Here is an 18,287-nt window from a genome sequence, read left to right on the forward strand (position 1 = left end):
AAAAATGATATCTTATGATAAGAAACTTAGGAATAACATTTATTCTCTAGTTTGTAACTTGTGTTCTGAAGACCAGAAATGTAAGTGTATCAGTATTATAGTATTTGGCTAATCTCTTGCCTGAGATAATGTACTGTGTATTGCATCCAGCTGAGTGGGCTAACTTTAGCTAATTGTAGATTTTACTATTGATTTAAATGTATACCATTCTTTTAGTTGTAACAGCTTCGATGGTTCCCCTTTAAATGCTGCTCCATTTGCTGTTTATGCAAGTTTATTACTTTAGGTGGGTTAAGACTAATCTTATAAACTTGACAAAGGAGATCGTTACTGAAGTTTCAACTGCCATCAGCAACTGAGGCTTTTTAACATGGGATGCTTGTTTTTTTTCTTTTTAACACTGATATTGATTAGTAAGCAGTAACTTTTTAATTAGTGAGATGTTTTAAGTAATAATAGCCCCAGTGGAAGTGACTTGAGTGAATTTTACCCGTAAGGGTTTGAATCCAAAGAAGCACTACTCAAATGAATGTTACAAACGATTTAAGAGGAAAAAATGTCAGAATCAAATAATAGGTCTGAGATATACGTAAATGCTATGTTCATGCAACTGTAATTACAAAATTAACAAGGAAAAGAAAAATCTTTAAACTGTTTCTTATCGTGCTCAAATGCTAAACAAAACTAGCTCAATTTTTTAATGTTACTTCACTTTGCAATTTTTTTCAACTTTTATTATATTAATGGAATGTTATAACAATCTAACTCAATGTACAGTTTATTTTCTCAAATAATTTCATTTTTTAGTCGGTAAAGAAAAAAATTGCAACTTAATTCCTTTAACATTTTAATTGTCCATGAAAAGCAGTGCATGTACTAGCTTCGGAGGATCATTTTTTTTTTTTTACGGTTTTTCCCAACCTGGGCCAAACTAAACACTAATTCGTCGCAGATCGAAACTCCATTTAAAGATTTATCGCTGACCAATAAATAGCTGCAAGTACAAGGTGGGATGGGAGGATCATTTTACAAGTTGCTTTTGAATCATAAAAAGTTTTATTTGAACATCCAAATAAGTTTCGCATATCTGCGAAGAGACAAAATAATATTGATATTTCTTTTATTTTTTTTTTTTGGTTGTCCAAAACAAATTTAATGCTCAATAACATTTTAACATATTATCCTTGAATTATCTAGGATCTGCAGAGACGGGGAGTGATTTCCCGCCAATGGTTACAGAAACCAACTCCATTTATTCATCTAGGGACCAAGGATAACATCATTTTGGAAATAATTCTGGTAAAAATTCTGATTATCTAATCATTCCGATTGTACAAATCTCTTACTAAGAAAAAATGTTATCTGCACTCTCTAGATGACCTAACCATTCCATCTGCAAATTGTTTCAACTTCCCCTAAACTAAAGTCTAAAACCCTTTGTCCTCTAATCAAAGTATATCAATCTCCATAGCTCAATGAAGTTGGTGAATTGACGAAATTACTGAACAATATCCAAGCATGCATGATTTGAATCAAGGACCCCATACTACTTAAACCTCTCACCACTAGACCAATCTAAAGGCTTCAATGTTCTTCCAATCTAGTCCCCAGAAAAATCTAATCTAATATTCCATATTCCACAGTCATAATTCATAAAACTTCCAAACTTATTCTATCTATCTATCTATCTATCTATCTATCTATCTTCAGCATAAAATTGATAATCATAATTCATATGATGCTAATATCAACGACATTATAAGTTACAATTTGCTAATTACCGATATAGCAAATATATAAACATAATTAACACTTAACATTTATAACAATAACAGAACACATTTCAGTGCAAAGTACGCGAATCGTAACCCATAAGCGGAGACGGTGAATTAAACACGTAATTAACAAATTACAAACACAGCATAATCAATTTCTTTCTTCTTATCAATCTCCACTATAATTCGATTATAATAAACAATCCACAAATGGGCCACATAACCCCTAATTCAACCACAAGGTTTTAAATATATACTCTCATACCGCATTCTTCGCCAGACCATTCGTCTCCCCGGCCGGAATCTGCACGTACCCTAACTTCTTAGGGCTCTCGATCTTATCTTCTTCTTCGTCATCATCGAGGTAATCTTCGTACCGGTACTCGTAACGGCTTGAGAACATGGACCAGACAAGGTACATGGTGGCAGCGGTGAGGGCGCCGCAGCCGACGCCGAAGAGGAGGGCGACGACGACGGAGAGGATGTCCTTGGTGCGATCACGGAGGGAGCTGAATTCTTCGGAGGAGAATCCGAAGGGTGCGGCGAGGCGAGGGCTGCTGTCAATATCGACGGCGGCGGAGGAGTCCTCGACGGCGCGGTCGAAGAAGATCTCGGAGGGGAAAGGGCGGAAGGAGCGGATCTCGGTGAAGGTGGTGAGTGTAGCGGTGGAAGGAAGGGAGGGATCGTCGGAGGAAGGAAGGGCGAACGTGTAAGAGGATATGACGAAGGTCCGACAGGGGCGAGCGGAAGCGGTGGTGGCGGAGAGGGCGACGAGGAGGCCGAGGACGACAGCGATCTGGAGGAGGTGGGCCATGAGAGAGAAAGAGAGAAATTGGAAGAAAGAAACTGAATGGAGAAGAATGGGTGCAAAATGGCAAAGTATTTGATGGAATTGTCTATGCCAGCTGTTAAAAATATTTGAAAAATTAACCTAATTTATTTTGTTATATTTATTTAATGAACCACAATAATTTTAAAAATTAATTTTTGACCCCGTATAACTAAAAGTGAAAAAATAATTGACGTTTGACGGGGTTGTTTTGGGCTTAAGAGGCAGAAATCAGAACCATTGAGACATTGAGTGTGAGACGGACTCCTGGGAAGTAGTATTATTCCTCTTGATCTATCATTGGAAAATTCCAAACGCTCCCCTTGAGAAGTCCCTGATCTAGAAGATTTTTGAGTTCAAGAATCGTTTTGCCTTGACTCAGCGCCAGACGAACTCCACGGCTGATTGCTTGGCTAAGCTGGCGTTCAAAATTAATTTTCAAAAAAAATCTCAAAAACTAACTACAAGATAAATTCACCAAGTCAACTCCTTTTTATTTTTAATTTTTAAATTTAAAAAATTAAGAGAAAATATCATTTTTTTTCTCCTAAAAGATTTTAAAATGATATTTTTTTTTCTATTTATAAAATATATAATCTTTTCTCTTATAATTTTTTAAAAAAAAAATTTTTAATTTATTCTAAATTTTGTATTAACTAATGTTAACTTTATCCATTTTTTCAAAAAATTATTTTTATAAAAATATCCTTTAGCAAAAATTTTATTTTTTTGTCATTAAATTTTTCTTACTAAACTATTCTCTAATAAATTATTTTTTATTAATTAAATTATATTTTTATTAAAATAATTTTAAAAAGATTAATAATTAAATTATTTTTTTCTAAGATACCATTTAATAAATTTTTAATCATTAAATTGTGATTTTACCAAAATTTTTGTTAACAATTATTTTTATATTTTATTATTAATTTTCTAATATCAATATATATTATTTTAATATTAAATAAAAAAATCTTACCACTATTAATATGTATAACTATTAATATTGATAAATAATTTGTTTCATAAAACTATTGAAAATTATTAACAATTTTATCAAAATTTAAAAATAAGTCGAGATAGATAAATCCCAAATTTAAAAAATTAACATCTCATTCTTTCACATCCCTACAAAGTTCTTTAATTTAAATAAAGAGCATTGTGTATAATAGAATATGTTTTTATGTTGGTGTATTTTTCTTTGTGCAAGTTGCAATCTCCAATACTCAACTCTTGAAATTTCTAAATACCTTATTGAGTTGTCAAATTTGAAAAATGATTTTTAGGAAGTTTATCGTTTCTAATATCCTCCAACATCAAATAAATAGTGCATTTTAGTTTTTTTTTTTTTTTTTTGCTTTTACAAAAGCTATTAATAAACATATATTTGTTGTAAAGTTAGATAAATCTAAACCTTTTTATTTGTTTGACTTGTTGTGATTTTGCTTTGGCCTGTGCTGAAGCATGTTGTTGAGTTTGTTTTATGACTGAAGTTTGTGATGCACTTACTGAAACTTCCTGTAATTTGAAAAGGTGATATATATATATATAGAGTGTGTGTGTGTCAAATTGTATTTATTTAAGAGTAGAATAGTTTGCTTTCTTGGCTCTCACTGGAGCCCTTTGACAGCCTTTTCTATTGTGTCCTAAATCTTTACAATTAGAGCATCTAACTGTTGAAATTTTCCTTGCATTTGATGGTGCATCTTCATCTTTTTTTCTTATCCTACTTTTTCTTGGCCTCCCTGAAAATCTACGTAATGTTGGTAAAAGCACATCTGTATCATCTAAAGTATCCAGATCCAGAAAAGGGCTATGTAGTCTAGAATAAGCTATGATGTACTTATCTTTATTGTAATATGTATCACAATAATTCTCCACTTTTTTTCGTATGTAAATAATGGCTGTCACACCATGTTTGCATGGCAACCCACTTATTTGCCATGCTTTGCATTCACATGTATGCAATGCTAAATTCACAAGAAATCTTATAAAACTGTCATATACTTCATATCGATGTTCACCAGCAGATTTTACTTTGCAATATATTGCATTCTCAATAGTTTTATTTATTTCAGTTGCAATCCTTGGTCCAACGTTATATGACTAAGATGCAGTAGAAGAAAATTGTGTGTAGAATCTTATCATGATTTTGATTTTTAGTCCATCCACTAATTTTAACACAGCCATTTTTCTCAAGTTGTCTATCCAAGCATTAAACGACTCACACACATTATTAGTAATATGTGAACTTCTATGATTTGTGTAAAATGCATGTGTAGACCAAGTGTATAATGGGATATCCATCAAATATTGGTAGGCATCGTTATCAAATGCTTTCATCTTTTTCATTGTCTTTTTTTGAAAAGAAATTCATTTGGAGCTTTGGCAGCCATCCAAAAAAGATCTTGTAAGATTAATAATGGATATTTTACTTTGAAATTATTCAATAAAAACTTACTACAATGTCTATGCCATGAATTTGGAAAGTACTCAGAAATTACATGTGTCAATTCCTGACATTAAATAGAAACAAATTAAAATAAATTATTAATAATGAATAATATTATGTCAAAATAATACAAATTAAAATATATTACCTTTTGTCTGTCACTCATTATTGTGTAACGATCATCTCCTAATGCATCATGTAAGCAGTTTAAGAAAAAGCTTCATGAGTATCTACACTCTGCCTCCACTATAGCAAATGCTATGGGAAATAATCTATTATTTGCATCAAGAGAAACTACACATAGCAATACCCCTCCATATGGACCTTTCAAATGATAACCATCTAAACCAAAAAATAGTCTACAGCCATTTAAAAATCCTGATATACAAGGAGCTAGACACACAAAAATCCTCTTGAAAATACGATTTTCCTCTTCCAATGTCATTTGATCATAGTACTCCAATATTACTATGCTCCCTCTGTTTTTTTCTAGTAAAAGATTAGCAAACTTAACTATTTTCTTATAATTTAAAGCATGATATTAAACTACTCTTCCACCTTAACCCATGACAATAATAAAGAAGTCTTATGACCCACAAATTCAGTCCAACAGAATACATAAATTCAGTTATAATTTTAGTCTTTATTATCTTATCTTATCTTTATGTTATCTTCTTATCTTATCTTATCTTTACTCTTATCTTTCGTAGGCAATACTCTATATATATTTAGTTTTACCTTTATAATTCAATTCAATTCAATCAATCAACAATCAATAAAATTTCATCATTTTTCTTTTTCTATTCTTTCACAATTTTATCATATTAGAACCTTCAACTTCTTCCCTTCCTTTTCTTCTGGCCCTATATAATTGCCTAGGATGGGCTTCAACTCTAAACTTGGTAATCAATTCATTAGACATGAGTTCATAGCTCATATTTGGATCAGCATTTAAAGATTGTTTTAACTTTTTTGCTATCCATGTAGAATTAGCATTTCTCTTTTTAGATTTTCTAATACAAGTATACCTTGACTCATAACTCTTAATCATAAAAGCAACACCATTTGGAGAAGAAGCATGGATCTTCCAAAGACAACCTTTAGAAGCACAAGTGGCAGTCACCCTTGCTTTCTCATTTTTCACTCTTATTATATCAAAATTCTCTTGAATTATGTAATCTCTCAATACACTCCCGAAGTGTTAACTTCTACTTCATTTTCATTATCTCACTTTCATCCTCCATGTTAACTTCTACTTCACTTTCTTCCTCTAAAGTGTACTCATCCTCATTCTATTCCTCATCATCTAAATAACCATCTACATATTGATCCTTATTAACATTATATTCTTCATCACTATCGGTAAATAATTGTTCAATAGGTGGCTCACTTCCATCATACTCATTGACACTAGATATAGCTTCAATATTGGTAGATATTTTGCTAAAATGACAAAAAATTGGCGTAATTAATAATGAATAACTATAACAGAAGTAAAGAAATGGCGAAAACAAAGAAGCTATGCAAAAACAAGAAATTCAAAATGAAGGGGTTAGGAATATATTCAGGATTGCCAATGATATGAATTTTTTTTGTAAATTAATTGAGTTTGAGAAAAGGATGCCAAACATTATTACTTGAATTTATAGTAACGGTGATGATTACACAAAGTTATGCGGTAATGACAGCACCTAAGTAGGCGATGGCAGAGACAAACAAAGGAATTTGGAGAGATTGAAAGAGAAATAGTGCAGGAACGATAATATCAATGAACAGATAGTAGAGCGACCGCGAGAGAATTGGAATCCTAATTCAAAAATTGAGTTTAGTTAGTAAATAAAGAGTAAATTACCAATTATGCCCCCGATTTTGTAAAACGCTGACAATAATAACCCTAATATTTGTTAACGACAATTATACCCTCAAAAATTTTAAAAACGCAATAAATCTGCCCAACCGTGAAGAGAGCCCTTCTCCATCAAACGGAGCTTGGTGATGTGGCAGACGGAATTCCAACGTGGCATCCGTTAAGGGCTTTAGTCCCATTTCTCCTTTATCCCTAATTCATGAAACCCTAATTGCCCAATTCAAAGTAAATGACCAGGCTAACCTTAAATGAAACACTCCATTTAACTATGACCATTTAGGACGCTGGAAAGGGAAGAGTTTCTTAGTGTTGGTCTCTATTTCTCTTTGTCTCGTGTGTCTCTGCATTCGCCTCTTGGAATTGTTAACATCACATGCAATCTCGCGTTTGGCATTGATACTCGGTGAAAAAATCTCCATTGAACAACGAAGGTTTCGGTAAGCATCATATGTTTCCGTTCTTCTTGTTATCAGTTCGTTGGGGTTTGTATATTGTTGATGATGAAGTGAAATTTTTTTTTGAAATGGCGGTTCGATGATGGGTATCTTGATGTGTTGATTTATCTGATTGTGACTTATTTGATGATTTTTGTTAGATGGCAACTCATATCACGTTTGTATATCACCATCAGGGTTGGCTAGAGAAGGATGCGGATGGTGTGGTGTGGTGGGGTATAACGGTGGTTTAGTGAGTATGATCGACAGGGTGCATGTTAATATATGTAATCTGTTCGTTGTTGAGGGTTTGTTTCTGGACTTAGGTTATACTAGGTATAATAAAGTGTATTGGTTGGAGCCAGGGATGGATTTAGCTAACGAGTTACGGGTGCTGAGAAGGGATGCCGATGTGGCTAAGTTGTGTGATGCTGCACTGAAGAATGAAAACAGGGTCCACTTGTATTTTGAGCATCCTGTTGACGCTGATCCAGAGTTAGTTGATGAAGTTGAGGGACCTCCTTCAGAAGATCAGCAAAATCATGACGAGGATCTCCCACAACATGAGGAACATGGAGGACCAGATGATATATATAGAAGTAGATGGAGCTTCTTCAGAAAATCAGGAAAATCATCAAGATAATCCCCCATAGTATGAGGAGCAACAGCAACAGGAGGGTGAATCAATGTTGAGTAAAGGTGGGAATGATCAATCGGAGAAAGATGACGTAGCTACTGATAACGTACCCATTCAAACTCAAGCTGCAACAGTTGAAAATGAGGAACCCAATTTAGGAGACAACCATGAGACACACGTTGAAGGAGAAGAGGGGGCAATCTCATCCTGAAGAAGCTGATGGCCGGGGAAGAAAATGCAGGAAGAAACATGGAAGGCCCCAACCATCTGGTAGAGCGCAACCTGCCCCACAGAACAATGGTGATGAACATGCAGATTATTATATTTATTGTATATTTTTTATTGGTTAAAACATGCAATTATTCACAATTATCATGTTAATAAATTGTAGATCCTAGGATGAATATTATTTACTGTTGGGATTCTATTTTAATTGCCAAAAGTTGTCTGTTAATTACTTACCTAATCATATGAATGCGTCACATTGTTGAGTTAGATGAGGATGCCTCGTGTCAGATACAAGGTCGGAGGCATCATCCAAGACCCCCTCCATCAGGTCAGAGGATTCTGCCACCCAGGGAGGAGAATCAGGCTCCAACGGTGGTTGTTCTTAACCAAAATGACCATGATGTTGGGACCAAACACCACAAGGACTCCAGTGGTGTCAAATGAAACCATGAATGGAGCTAGTAAAGAAACCACTTCTAGGTTCGCTAAGTTCATGCCAAATCAGTCTGGTTGAAGGAGACTTGGATTTCTAATTAGTTCTTTTTTTGGGTTATAAGTTCAAAGTTCAAATTTAGTTACAATACTTTTTCTACTTTTTGGGTTATATGTTGATATTAGTATTGATGGTTATTAGCCTTTGTTGCACAATTTAAGTATTTTGGTGTCTGATATTAAGACTAATTAGCGAGTATTCAGTATTTTGGTTGGAACAATTTGTGTTAATGCTAAATGTTATGCAGACCAAATATTTTAATATTATTCTTGTTCCTTTGGCAGTGTTTGATTTCTTAAACCCATCTCAATTTAGTTAACATATCTGAGTTGCCCTTTTTATTTATTTGCATTCACTCCATTCATGCTTTTGTCAGTATTCAATTGAGTGTAAGACATATATCCACTTCATTAATAAGCAAGAAAAATAGCTACAACAATGTCAACATAACTTCCACAAAATAATAACACATAACATCCATTAATAAAAACTGTCCTGCATGCATCCCTTCTCCTATCTAACCAAACAAATCACACTCATAATCAAACTCAGTACAATTCCACACAGAATGATGCATAGAAACAATTTAACTCTCTTCATGTGCTCCATTATCATCTTTCCATCTCTGTGTATGATCTCAGTCTCAACACTAGTAAATCTCCCTTTCAAGACTCCACATTCATTGCATACTAGTGTTCTATTCTTGGATGCATGATTCCTCCAGTCCAACAGATTCCTCGTTTCGTCCATCTACTAAAAATAATGGCACCCAGTGTTCTTCGTCTGCCCAGCATAAAAGCCATTCATCAAGCTCAATTCTCAATAGGGAAGGGGGACAGATTCACCAGAAAATTCATATATACCTTCCACAGAGGACACCTAAAAAACTATCTCCCTGGGTTTCTTCTCGCCTTCGACTTCAACGCCACCAGCTAAAGACGGCAGAAGCATGTCCCGTAATAGGGCTTGCTCCCGTGTTCTTCGAGCCTTTCAGAGCTACTATTTTCCATGTGACTGTGTCCTTCGATTGTTATTGGACATGCCTTTGCTTCTGGTGAATTGGGGAAAACGTTAGGGTTTATCTTTCTGGTGAATTGGAAAAAATGTTCTCTCTCATCTCCATATAAAGGAGAAACGGGACTAAAGCCCTTAACAGATGCCATGTTGGAATTCCGTCTGCCACATCACCAAGTTCTGTTTAACGGAGAAGGGCTCTCTTCACGATTGGACAGATTTGTTGCATTTTTAAAACATTCGAGGGTATATAATTATCGTTAACAAATATTAGGGTTATTCTTGTCAGCGTTTTACAAAATCGGAGGGCATAATTGGTAATTTACTCGTAAATAAATATGAAGGGATAGTATGGTAAATTAGAATATTAATTTTATTGAATAAAATATTTAATTTTTTTAAATGGAATATTCTGTTAATATTTTTAACTAAATAGATTAAATTGTATATTTTACAAATAGAGGGGAGGAGAGTGTCATTTTAGCATCTCTCAGGAGAGAGAAGTAAAATTTTTCCAAAAATTAAAATAATGACTAATGAATCTTTTTTATATGATGAACTTATTTTTCAATTAGTTTATTAGAGTTAGCTTCACTCTTAATTAATTTTAAAAAATATTGGTGCTCATCAATAAATATAGTAAACCGTGTTTAGATAATTTTATAAGTACTTTTTTTATATTTCCATCAAATAGAGCTGTTATGGACAGCTCCATCAAATACTTTTTCAAAAAAAATAAAATAAAAATAGAATGGTGTTATTTTTTATTTTTTTTAGGTGAATTACAAACAAAAATGTTGGTTTTTTCAGTTTTAGCCCGATAGAAATTTCTATTAGATTTTGGATGATAAAATTATAAAAGTAATAATTGATTGATATATTTTAAATTTTAATTGCATAAAATAATTATTTTGCAAATATAAGTTGTTTAATTTTTTTAGAAAAAAAATTGTTTTCAACTTTTTAACTAATTTTTATATTTATATATCTATGTATCTATCTATAGTTCTATACCATATATAATAGATATTAAAAAAAATTAGTGCATACCTTTTTTGAAAAAAATATTTTTTATGATATATAGTTTATTAAAAATATTTTTTTATTATTTTCAAAACTTGAACTCAAGACTTATTAACTAAGTTATATATAATTCATCATCTTAATTATTTTATTTTTATTATTTTATACATATTTAATAAATAAAAAAAGTAAACATATTAATATCTATTAATACACTAATAATATATAATGATAATATAAGGGGTAAAACACATGCATAAACCAAACACATGTCAATATTACATGAATCTCTCAAAATAAATAATGTTACGTGGATGTCTTCAGTCATATTTCTATATAAATCGAATTCATTGAATTCAAATTAGACATTATAGTAATAAATTGAATCAATATGATTTGAATTACATAGTGCACCGGATTTAAATATAAATCGAATTTATTAAATTCGAATTAGCCATTGTAGGACTAAATCGAACCAATATGATTCAAATAACATGGTGTACTACTAAATCGAATTAAGTCAATTTCTTAGTAAATCAAATGTAACAAATTTGATTTATACTCAATGGTAGCTAGTGGTAAATCGAATCCACAAAGTTCGATTTAGTATGCAGTGACCTATATATAAATCGAGCTAAATTAATTCGATTTAGTATGATACTAACGTATATAAATACGAGCTGAACGTGGATTTCTCATCATAGTGGGCTCACAATAGCTAGTGATGATAGTTTTTTAGTTTTGATGCACTATAGAGGGTCGTTTAAGAAAAAAATACGATCTGGAATTAAATTTATTGATAAGGATCCGCCAAGTGTTTTTCTCAAACCTTCAATGAGTTTCACGAGTTTTAGAATACTATAATCCAAAAATTGGGGCTGCACGGCGTGAAACGGATAGAGAAGTTATTTTATAGAATTTCGATTTCCATGTTAAATGATGATGTGAAATACGATTCATTCGCCATAGGTAGTGATGAAGATTTGCAAGTTATGTTCCATTGTCGTCATCAGTTTTCTGAGGTGAGGACCCCTGAGTTATTGGCCAAGTTTGTAGATATGGTCCGTAGTTCAGGAGGTTTGAACTAGAATTCTCAATCTTTAGCAATGCCAGCCTGCTGTAGTTCAATGCCTCTTGGTGCCTCATCATCTGTACCCGTGATTACACTTGAGGCAGTTTTGGTTGTATCTCCGTCCTTCCCAGCTGATCTAAACCGCAATCGTGACGGAGAAATAGGTGATACTCGATCCTTTAGTGAGTTTGCGATTGTGATGGCCGGTAATCCTGTTGAATTTGGATCCTCTAAATTTTAAATTTGTACTTTAGAGGGTAAAGTGTGATCTTCTACCCTTGAATGATTTCTCTCTCATATTTATTCTTGGTCCCACCTATAAAATAAATGGTGAGAGATCACACTTAAATCTCTAAAGTGAAATTCAAACTTTAGAGAATCCAAATCCAATCCTGTTATGGTCCTACTTTTCTCAGAGGGTGGGCACCGGATGGTGTCGAGGATGTACTGCAGGATGATGATGGTGATGATATGGAGTCCGCCACGATTGCTTATGATAGTGATGATGACATAGCGATAAGCATTCTAGCTGGGGGTGGTGGAGCATCTAGTTCAGGAACTCAACAGTATCTCTCGCACTTTTCAACTTTGGACTTGGATTCCATGACACAGCAGGGGGTACCAGGAGTACCTGTTAGATTTGGGACCAGAGATACACAAAATACAAGAGCTCTAGCTGAGTTTCAAGTTGGTTAGCAGTTTTAGGATAAAGAGGAGGCCGTCTTAAGCGTGAAGACTTATAGCATCCGCCGTGGGGTTGAGTACAAAGTGTTGAAATCCGATCATCGTAAGTATTATGGGAAGTGTACAGAGTTTGGCAACAGGTGCACATGGTTAATTCAGATCATTCTTCGCCAGCGCAGAGGTATTTGGAGGTAAAACGGTACAATAAACTTCATACTTGTTTGGCCATATTAATATCTAGTGATCACAGGATGCTTGATTATTATGAGATATCGGCCTTCATACTGCCTATGATTAGAGCTGATGCTGCTGTGTCGATCAAGGTACTGCAGAATGCGGCTATAACCCCTAGCTCCTCTACGACCTTGAACCCTCCCCTCTAATGCATCAATGGCATCGTCAAGCCATCTCCACTCACGATGACTCGAACGTGTCCCGACACGACGTCTCCGCTCAACACGACGGTTATTTGGAACATCAGGCACCTAATCCATATTCGGATCCTGTCCTAGACCTCTCTGAAACGTCTCTGGCAGGATTGCAACTGCTCTGAAGTCACCGAGGAATAGCTCAGGCATCAAGAATCGCCTACCATGCTAATGCCACCACTATAAGTATGCATGTGACGGTCCTGGATCTGGAACAACATCAAATCATAACACACGCTACATCCGATTGGTCCAATGAATGTGCCAACTCTGTAAGGTAGAGGGAAACCACTGATTGCTCCCTCTTCCATCCTTCAACATCAAGAAATCGATGTTGAGTGCGGTTAGTGGCCGGTGTTGTACTCCTCCAAGTTGTGATAGCACCGATCCACCTGAGACCACTCGATGATAGCAAAGTAGATCAATGTCGTCACAAACCTCCATAACGCCGTGTGTCGTGGCTCTAGTATTTCGAGATGCATTACCTGTACGAGATCCGGTGAGCTGTATGGCATCCACGCAAACTATAAAGAAAAATGGTTCTAAAAAAAGGCGTCATGATCAGTAAGAAGACAAAATAACTGAACAATAAAAGCTTGAAATGTTTAACACTCACATCTAACCCGAGTAAATCTATCCTCAGTCTGCAGGGCGCGACTCGAGGTCCTTTCTCGCTCAATGTTAGCTGATAACCTGACCACCTATGACCCAAGATATGTTATCAACAACTGTCACAAACCATAAAAATAGTAACACACAAAATAACTATTAATATTGAGTGCCTCGTCGGCAAGGGCCAGTGAAAGGCGTCAAACCCATCGGGCCTAAAATCTGGGAACCACCAGATGATCCATGACTGGAAGAGCTGCAATGGACCGGTCAACTTAACCACGTGCTTGTTGGCCACACACACAAGCACTGGTATAACCACGATAGAGTGGCAGATCCCCACCTATATCTGCCCATATCCTCTAATCTCGCTACGTACGGCAACCACCTAATATGCATGCGTGTACCGGACTTGTCACCCAAGAGCTGCGTCGATAATAGCCTCGTGATGTATGCTCTCGTGTACCTCTTGACTGTCTCCTCGTCTGCACCGTGGGAAAGGTCACTGAATGTCTCCTGCATCCAAGTGCACTTCATAGTGAACTTGTCGATGTAATCCGCTGGCGGCAACACACTCAATAACTCCTCGAACCAAGCCCATGCTGGACAGCCGCCGTGGATGTATCACTTGAAGTCTGTCAGACATCCGCTGACGTACTGTTCGTTGATCGGGAGCCCTAGCTGGTACGCTACATCCTGTAGCATAATCGTGTACTCTTCGAATGGCATGTGAAAAGTATGTGTCTCCGGACACCGTTTCTCAACAAATGAACTCACTAGTGGCTCATCCAACCTAAACCAGTGGTCGTTAAGCCTCGAGAGATGGGCTAAGCCGGCCATCTGCAGGTACGGTATGATCCTCTCGTCTAGGGACATACCATGTTGCCTCCTCATGTTCGTGATACATTGGTGGACTGCATGATGATGAAAAAATTCTCTAAGAACCATAACAATTTAGAAAACAAAAATCACCTAAAACGGATAATTCTAATAAAAAATACTTTGATATAATAGATATTGCAAACCTGAACATAGATAACCTAATATTGTTGAATTATATTAAATTAAACCAACGTAATCCAAATTAAATTAAATTCTAATGGAACATAGTTAATCTAATATTTACGACAGAAAGCTAAACCCTAAACTATAACTAAACTTGTAGTGCCTTGTTAATCTAAGATTTAATAATTTAATTTTTTAAATAAATTAAATCATATTAAATCCTTGCTAGTCTTCTACTATCTAGTTAATTCAACACTTGAAATCTAAATTAAACTAAATTATTACTCCAACAAAATTTCTAACCTAGTTAAATGTCTAACATTAAAAACTTACAAATTCTAACCAAACATGTTATCACTACTCGTCAACATACTTAGTTATCCCTCATCCAACATGCATTTGTGGTTTCAGTGTTCTAACAAATTACTACCCCTAAATCAATACTCTAACTACTCTTTGAAGATTAAAAATTCTAATAATCAAGTTCTAAATAATTTAATATCATTAACAATTCTTTATTTCTTAAAAAAAATAAATTAAATTAAATTTCATTCACTAACCTCTTTATGGACACTACCAGCAATATGGGCGACTCTGTCCAACCATAGATTCAATTCGGGTCGTCTTCCATTTTCGCAATTTGAATCTTCTAGTATAGATTTCCTTAGTTACTCTGGATTTTTCGTTTTGGGTGGATTTGGTATAGTGAAATGTAATTCAAAACAAGTGAATTCGAATTTTATATATAGTGATATCTATTCTAAATCGAATCAATATGTGTCGATTTACCACTAACATGTTCATTCATAATTCAAATTAACTTCATTCAAATTACTATGGTGGTGTAATTCGAATTTAATCCATTCGATTTACTATGGTAGCGTTTGTTTTCAGAGACAGGACACAGAGACATGGATAGTACATGTTTAAAATGTGTTTGGAAGCAGAGATATGGACACGGAACACATTGTCTCCGAGACAGTTTTTTATATTTTTGTGTTCACTCTTTTACGAAGGACAATGATGGACACGGGATTTGGAATAGTAGACATGAACTTTTTTATAAATTTTGTTTTTCTTTTTGTCTATAGATATTTTTTATTATTCCACTATTATCCCTTCTTATTTTTTTTATAATTAGTCTTGAAACTTTTTTTTTCATGTAAAAACGGATTCTTTTTTAAAACTGATTTTTTATTTAAAATTAATCTGACTTATTAACCTAAACAAAATTTTTTATTAATCAAACTCAGATCTATTTTTTTATTAATCTTAACCATATATATTCCTACATATTAATAATAAATTTAAAAATAAAATAAATATATTTATAATTTTTATTTTAATATAAATACTATTATATATTTTTTTATTAAAATTTTTGGTCTCTTCAAACATTTTTTCAAGTTTCATCTGTACTTTTACGTACTCTCATTCTCTATTAAATTAGTTTGTACTTGATGTAGAAAATTTGGAATCATATGGTTATTTTAGTCATTTCATATAATATTTTAGTCTTGTCCATGTGTATCCAAATATAATACTGGACATTACATTAGTGTCTTGTACGTACATCGTATCCAAACACAATACACAAACAATAATTTTTAGTGTCCCCGTCCTATTGTCTCTGTCATAGTGTCATGTTCTGTCCTGTTTCTAAAAACAAACGCAGCCTATATGCCATAATACCATGGGCTAATTCGAACAACTTGTATCGAATTACTATGGATAGACTAATACCATGGGCATTTCGCATTTCATTCCTTCGTAAATCGAAGCTAATTACTTCAATTTACCTTGTTTCCTACTAAATTGAAATATATATATATATATATATATATATATGAATGAAAATATCCACGTAACATTATTTGTATTGAAAAATTCATGTAATATTAGCATGTGTTTGATTTATACATGTGTTTTACCCTAATATAAGAACTTTAGTATATAACATTTTTTTTTAAAATATATTTTATCATATATAATTCATAAACGACAAATTTTGTTATGACTTAAATAAAAATTTCTTAATTAAAATATAAAAAATTTAACATATTAACTAATTTCATATGTTCACATATTCAATTTACATAAACATAAAATAAGAGGCTCCGATACCTATAAAATAAGAGGATTGTCTGATAATATTATTGTTGCTCAATAGGCTTTATATTTTATGAAAAAGACTAAAACTAAGACAGGAGTTATTGCCTTTAAAATTGATCTAGAAAAGGCCTATGATAGAATAAATTGGGATTTTATTGAACATACTCTTAATAAGTTTGGTTTTTCATCGCAATCAATCAAGCTTATTATGTCGTGTATTAAATCTTCATCTCTTTCTATTCTATGGAATGGGAATAGGCTTGATAGTTTCCAACCCAAAAGAGGCCTGCGATAAGGAGATCCCATGTCGCCCTATCTGTTTGTTCTATGTATGGAGCGCTTGAGTTGCTATATCTCTCAGTTAATGCATAATAGGGACTGAGAATCGATAGCAATATCTAGAGATGGGCCAATAATGTCTCACTTGATGTTTGTAGATGATCTTATTTTATTCTGTAAGGTAAAGAAATTACAGGTGCAACTTATTTTAAATGTTATGAATCTGTTCTGTAGAGCGTCTGGTATGAGGGTTAATTTTGAGAAATTCAGAGCTATCTGTTCCTCTAATGTCTCTAGACAGCGCAAGGATATGTTTACTGGGATATCATTTATTCGCATTACCAACTTTTTGGATAAATATCTGAAGGTTTTTCTTTGTCATGCTAGATCTTCTAGAGCAGTTTTTCAAGATGTCAAGGACAAGATTCGTGAAAGATTATCTTCTTGGAAGAGTCAGTTTCTCAACAGGGCTGGGCACATATATCTTGCAAAATCGGTAATTACTTCTATCCCTATTTATAGAATGTAAACATCTCTTTTTTTGGCAATAGTGTGTCTAAAAATTGATAAATGTGTTAGACAATTTGTGTGGAATGATAAATCAAACATTAGAAGTCTTCATCTCACCTCTTGAAAGACACTTATAGCTCCAAAAAAATTTGGTGATCTTGTTTTTAAAGATTCTAAGTTAGTCACCTTTTTTCTTCTTGGTAAATTGGATTGTTATCTAATAAGAATAAGCTGTGGGTTAAGATCTGGCATCACAAATATAGGAGAAAACGAGTTTTTCTTTCTAATCAATCTTGCAAGGGTGCTTCTCATATATGGAAAGCTATTGTTACTATAGCCTCAAAATTCAAAGATGGATTTAGATGGAACATTGGGTCTTTTTCAAATTCTTTCTGGTTCTTTCCTTGGATGTTTCATGGATCTGTTGGTGAAAGGATAGATTATGTTCACATTTTGGACTCTGATATGCGTGTGAGAGATCTTGTTTCTAATAATGCTTGAAATCTTCAAGGTCTTGCCTCTAATATTCCTGAGGATCTAAATTGATTATTCAAAGCTATGAGCCTATCTCATATTATGATGTCCCTGGTTGGATTTGGTGCAGATCTAGGGGTAGTGAATATACTTCAAAAGATGGTTATCTTTGACTCCTAGATAAGCATGCTCCTGCCGACACTTCAATGAATTGTACTTAGTTGTGGAAACTTTATGTTCCCGAGAAAGTGAGACTTTTATTCTGACTATGCCTTTACAATGCTCTTCCCACCCGTGAATTCTGTTTCAACCGTCATCTTGAATCTTCAAATACTTGTAGCCACTGCAACATTTCTACAGAA

General features: G+C 33.9%; 1 protein-coding gene across 1 annotated transcript; it reads right to left on the minus strand.

Moving 5' to 3' along the window:
- Positions 1-1,797: 1,797 nt before the first annotated feature.
- On the minus strand, positions 1,798-2,952 carry LOC112764902 (uncharacterized). Its single transcript, XM_025810728.3, has one exon. It carries the CDS (start codon positions 2,587-2,589, stop codon positions 2,035-2,037), a length of 555 nt encoding a protein of 184 aa, XP_025666513.1. The 5' UTR covers positions 2,590-2,952; the 3' UTR covers positions 1,798-2,034.
- Between the last annotated feature and the right edge of the window lie 15,335 nt (positions 2,953-18,287).

This window comes from Arachis hypogaea, chromosome 17, assembly GCF_003086295.3.
Source record: "Arachis hypogaea cultivar Tifrunner chromosome 17, arahy.Tifrunner.gnm2.J5K5, whole genome shotgun sequence".
Classification (NCBI taxonomy): domain Eukaryota; kingdom Viridiplantae; phylum Streptophyta; class Magnoliopsida; order Fabales; family Fabaceae; genus Arachis; species Arachis hypogaea.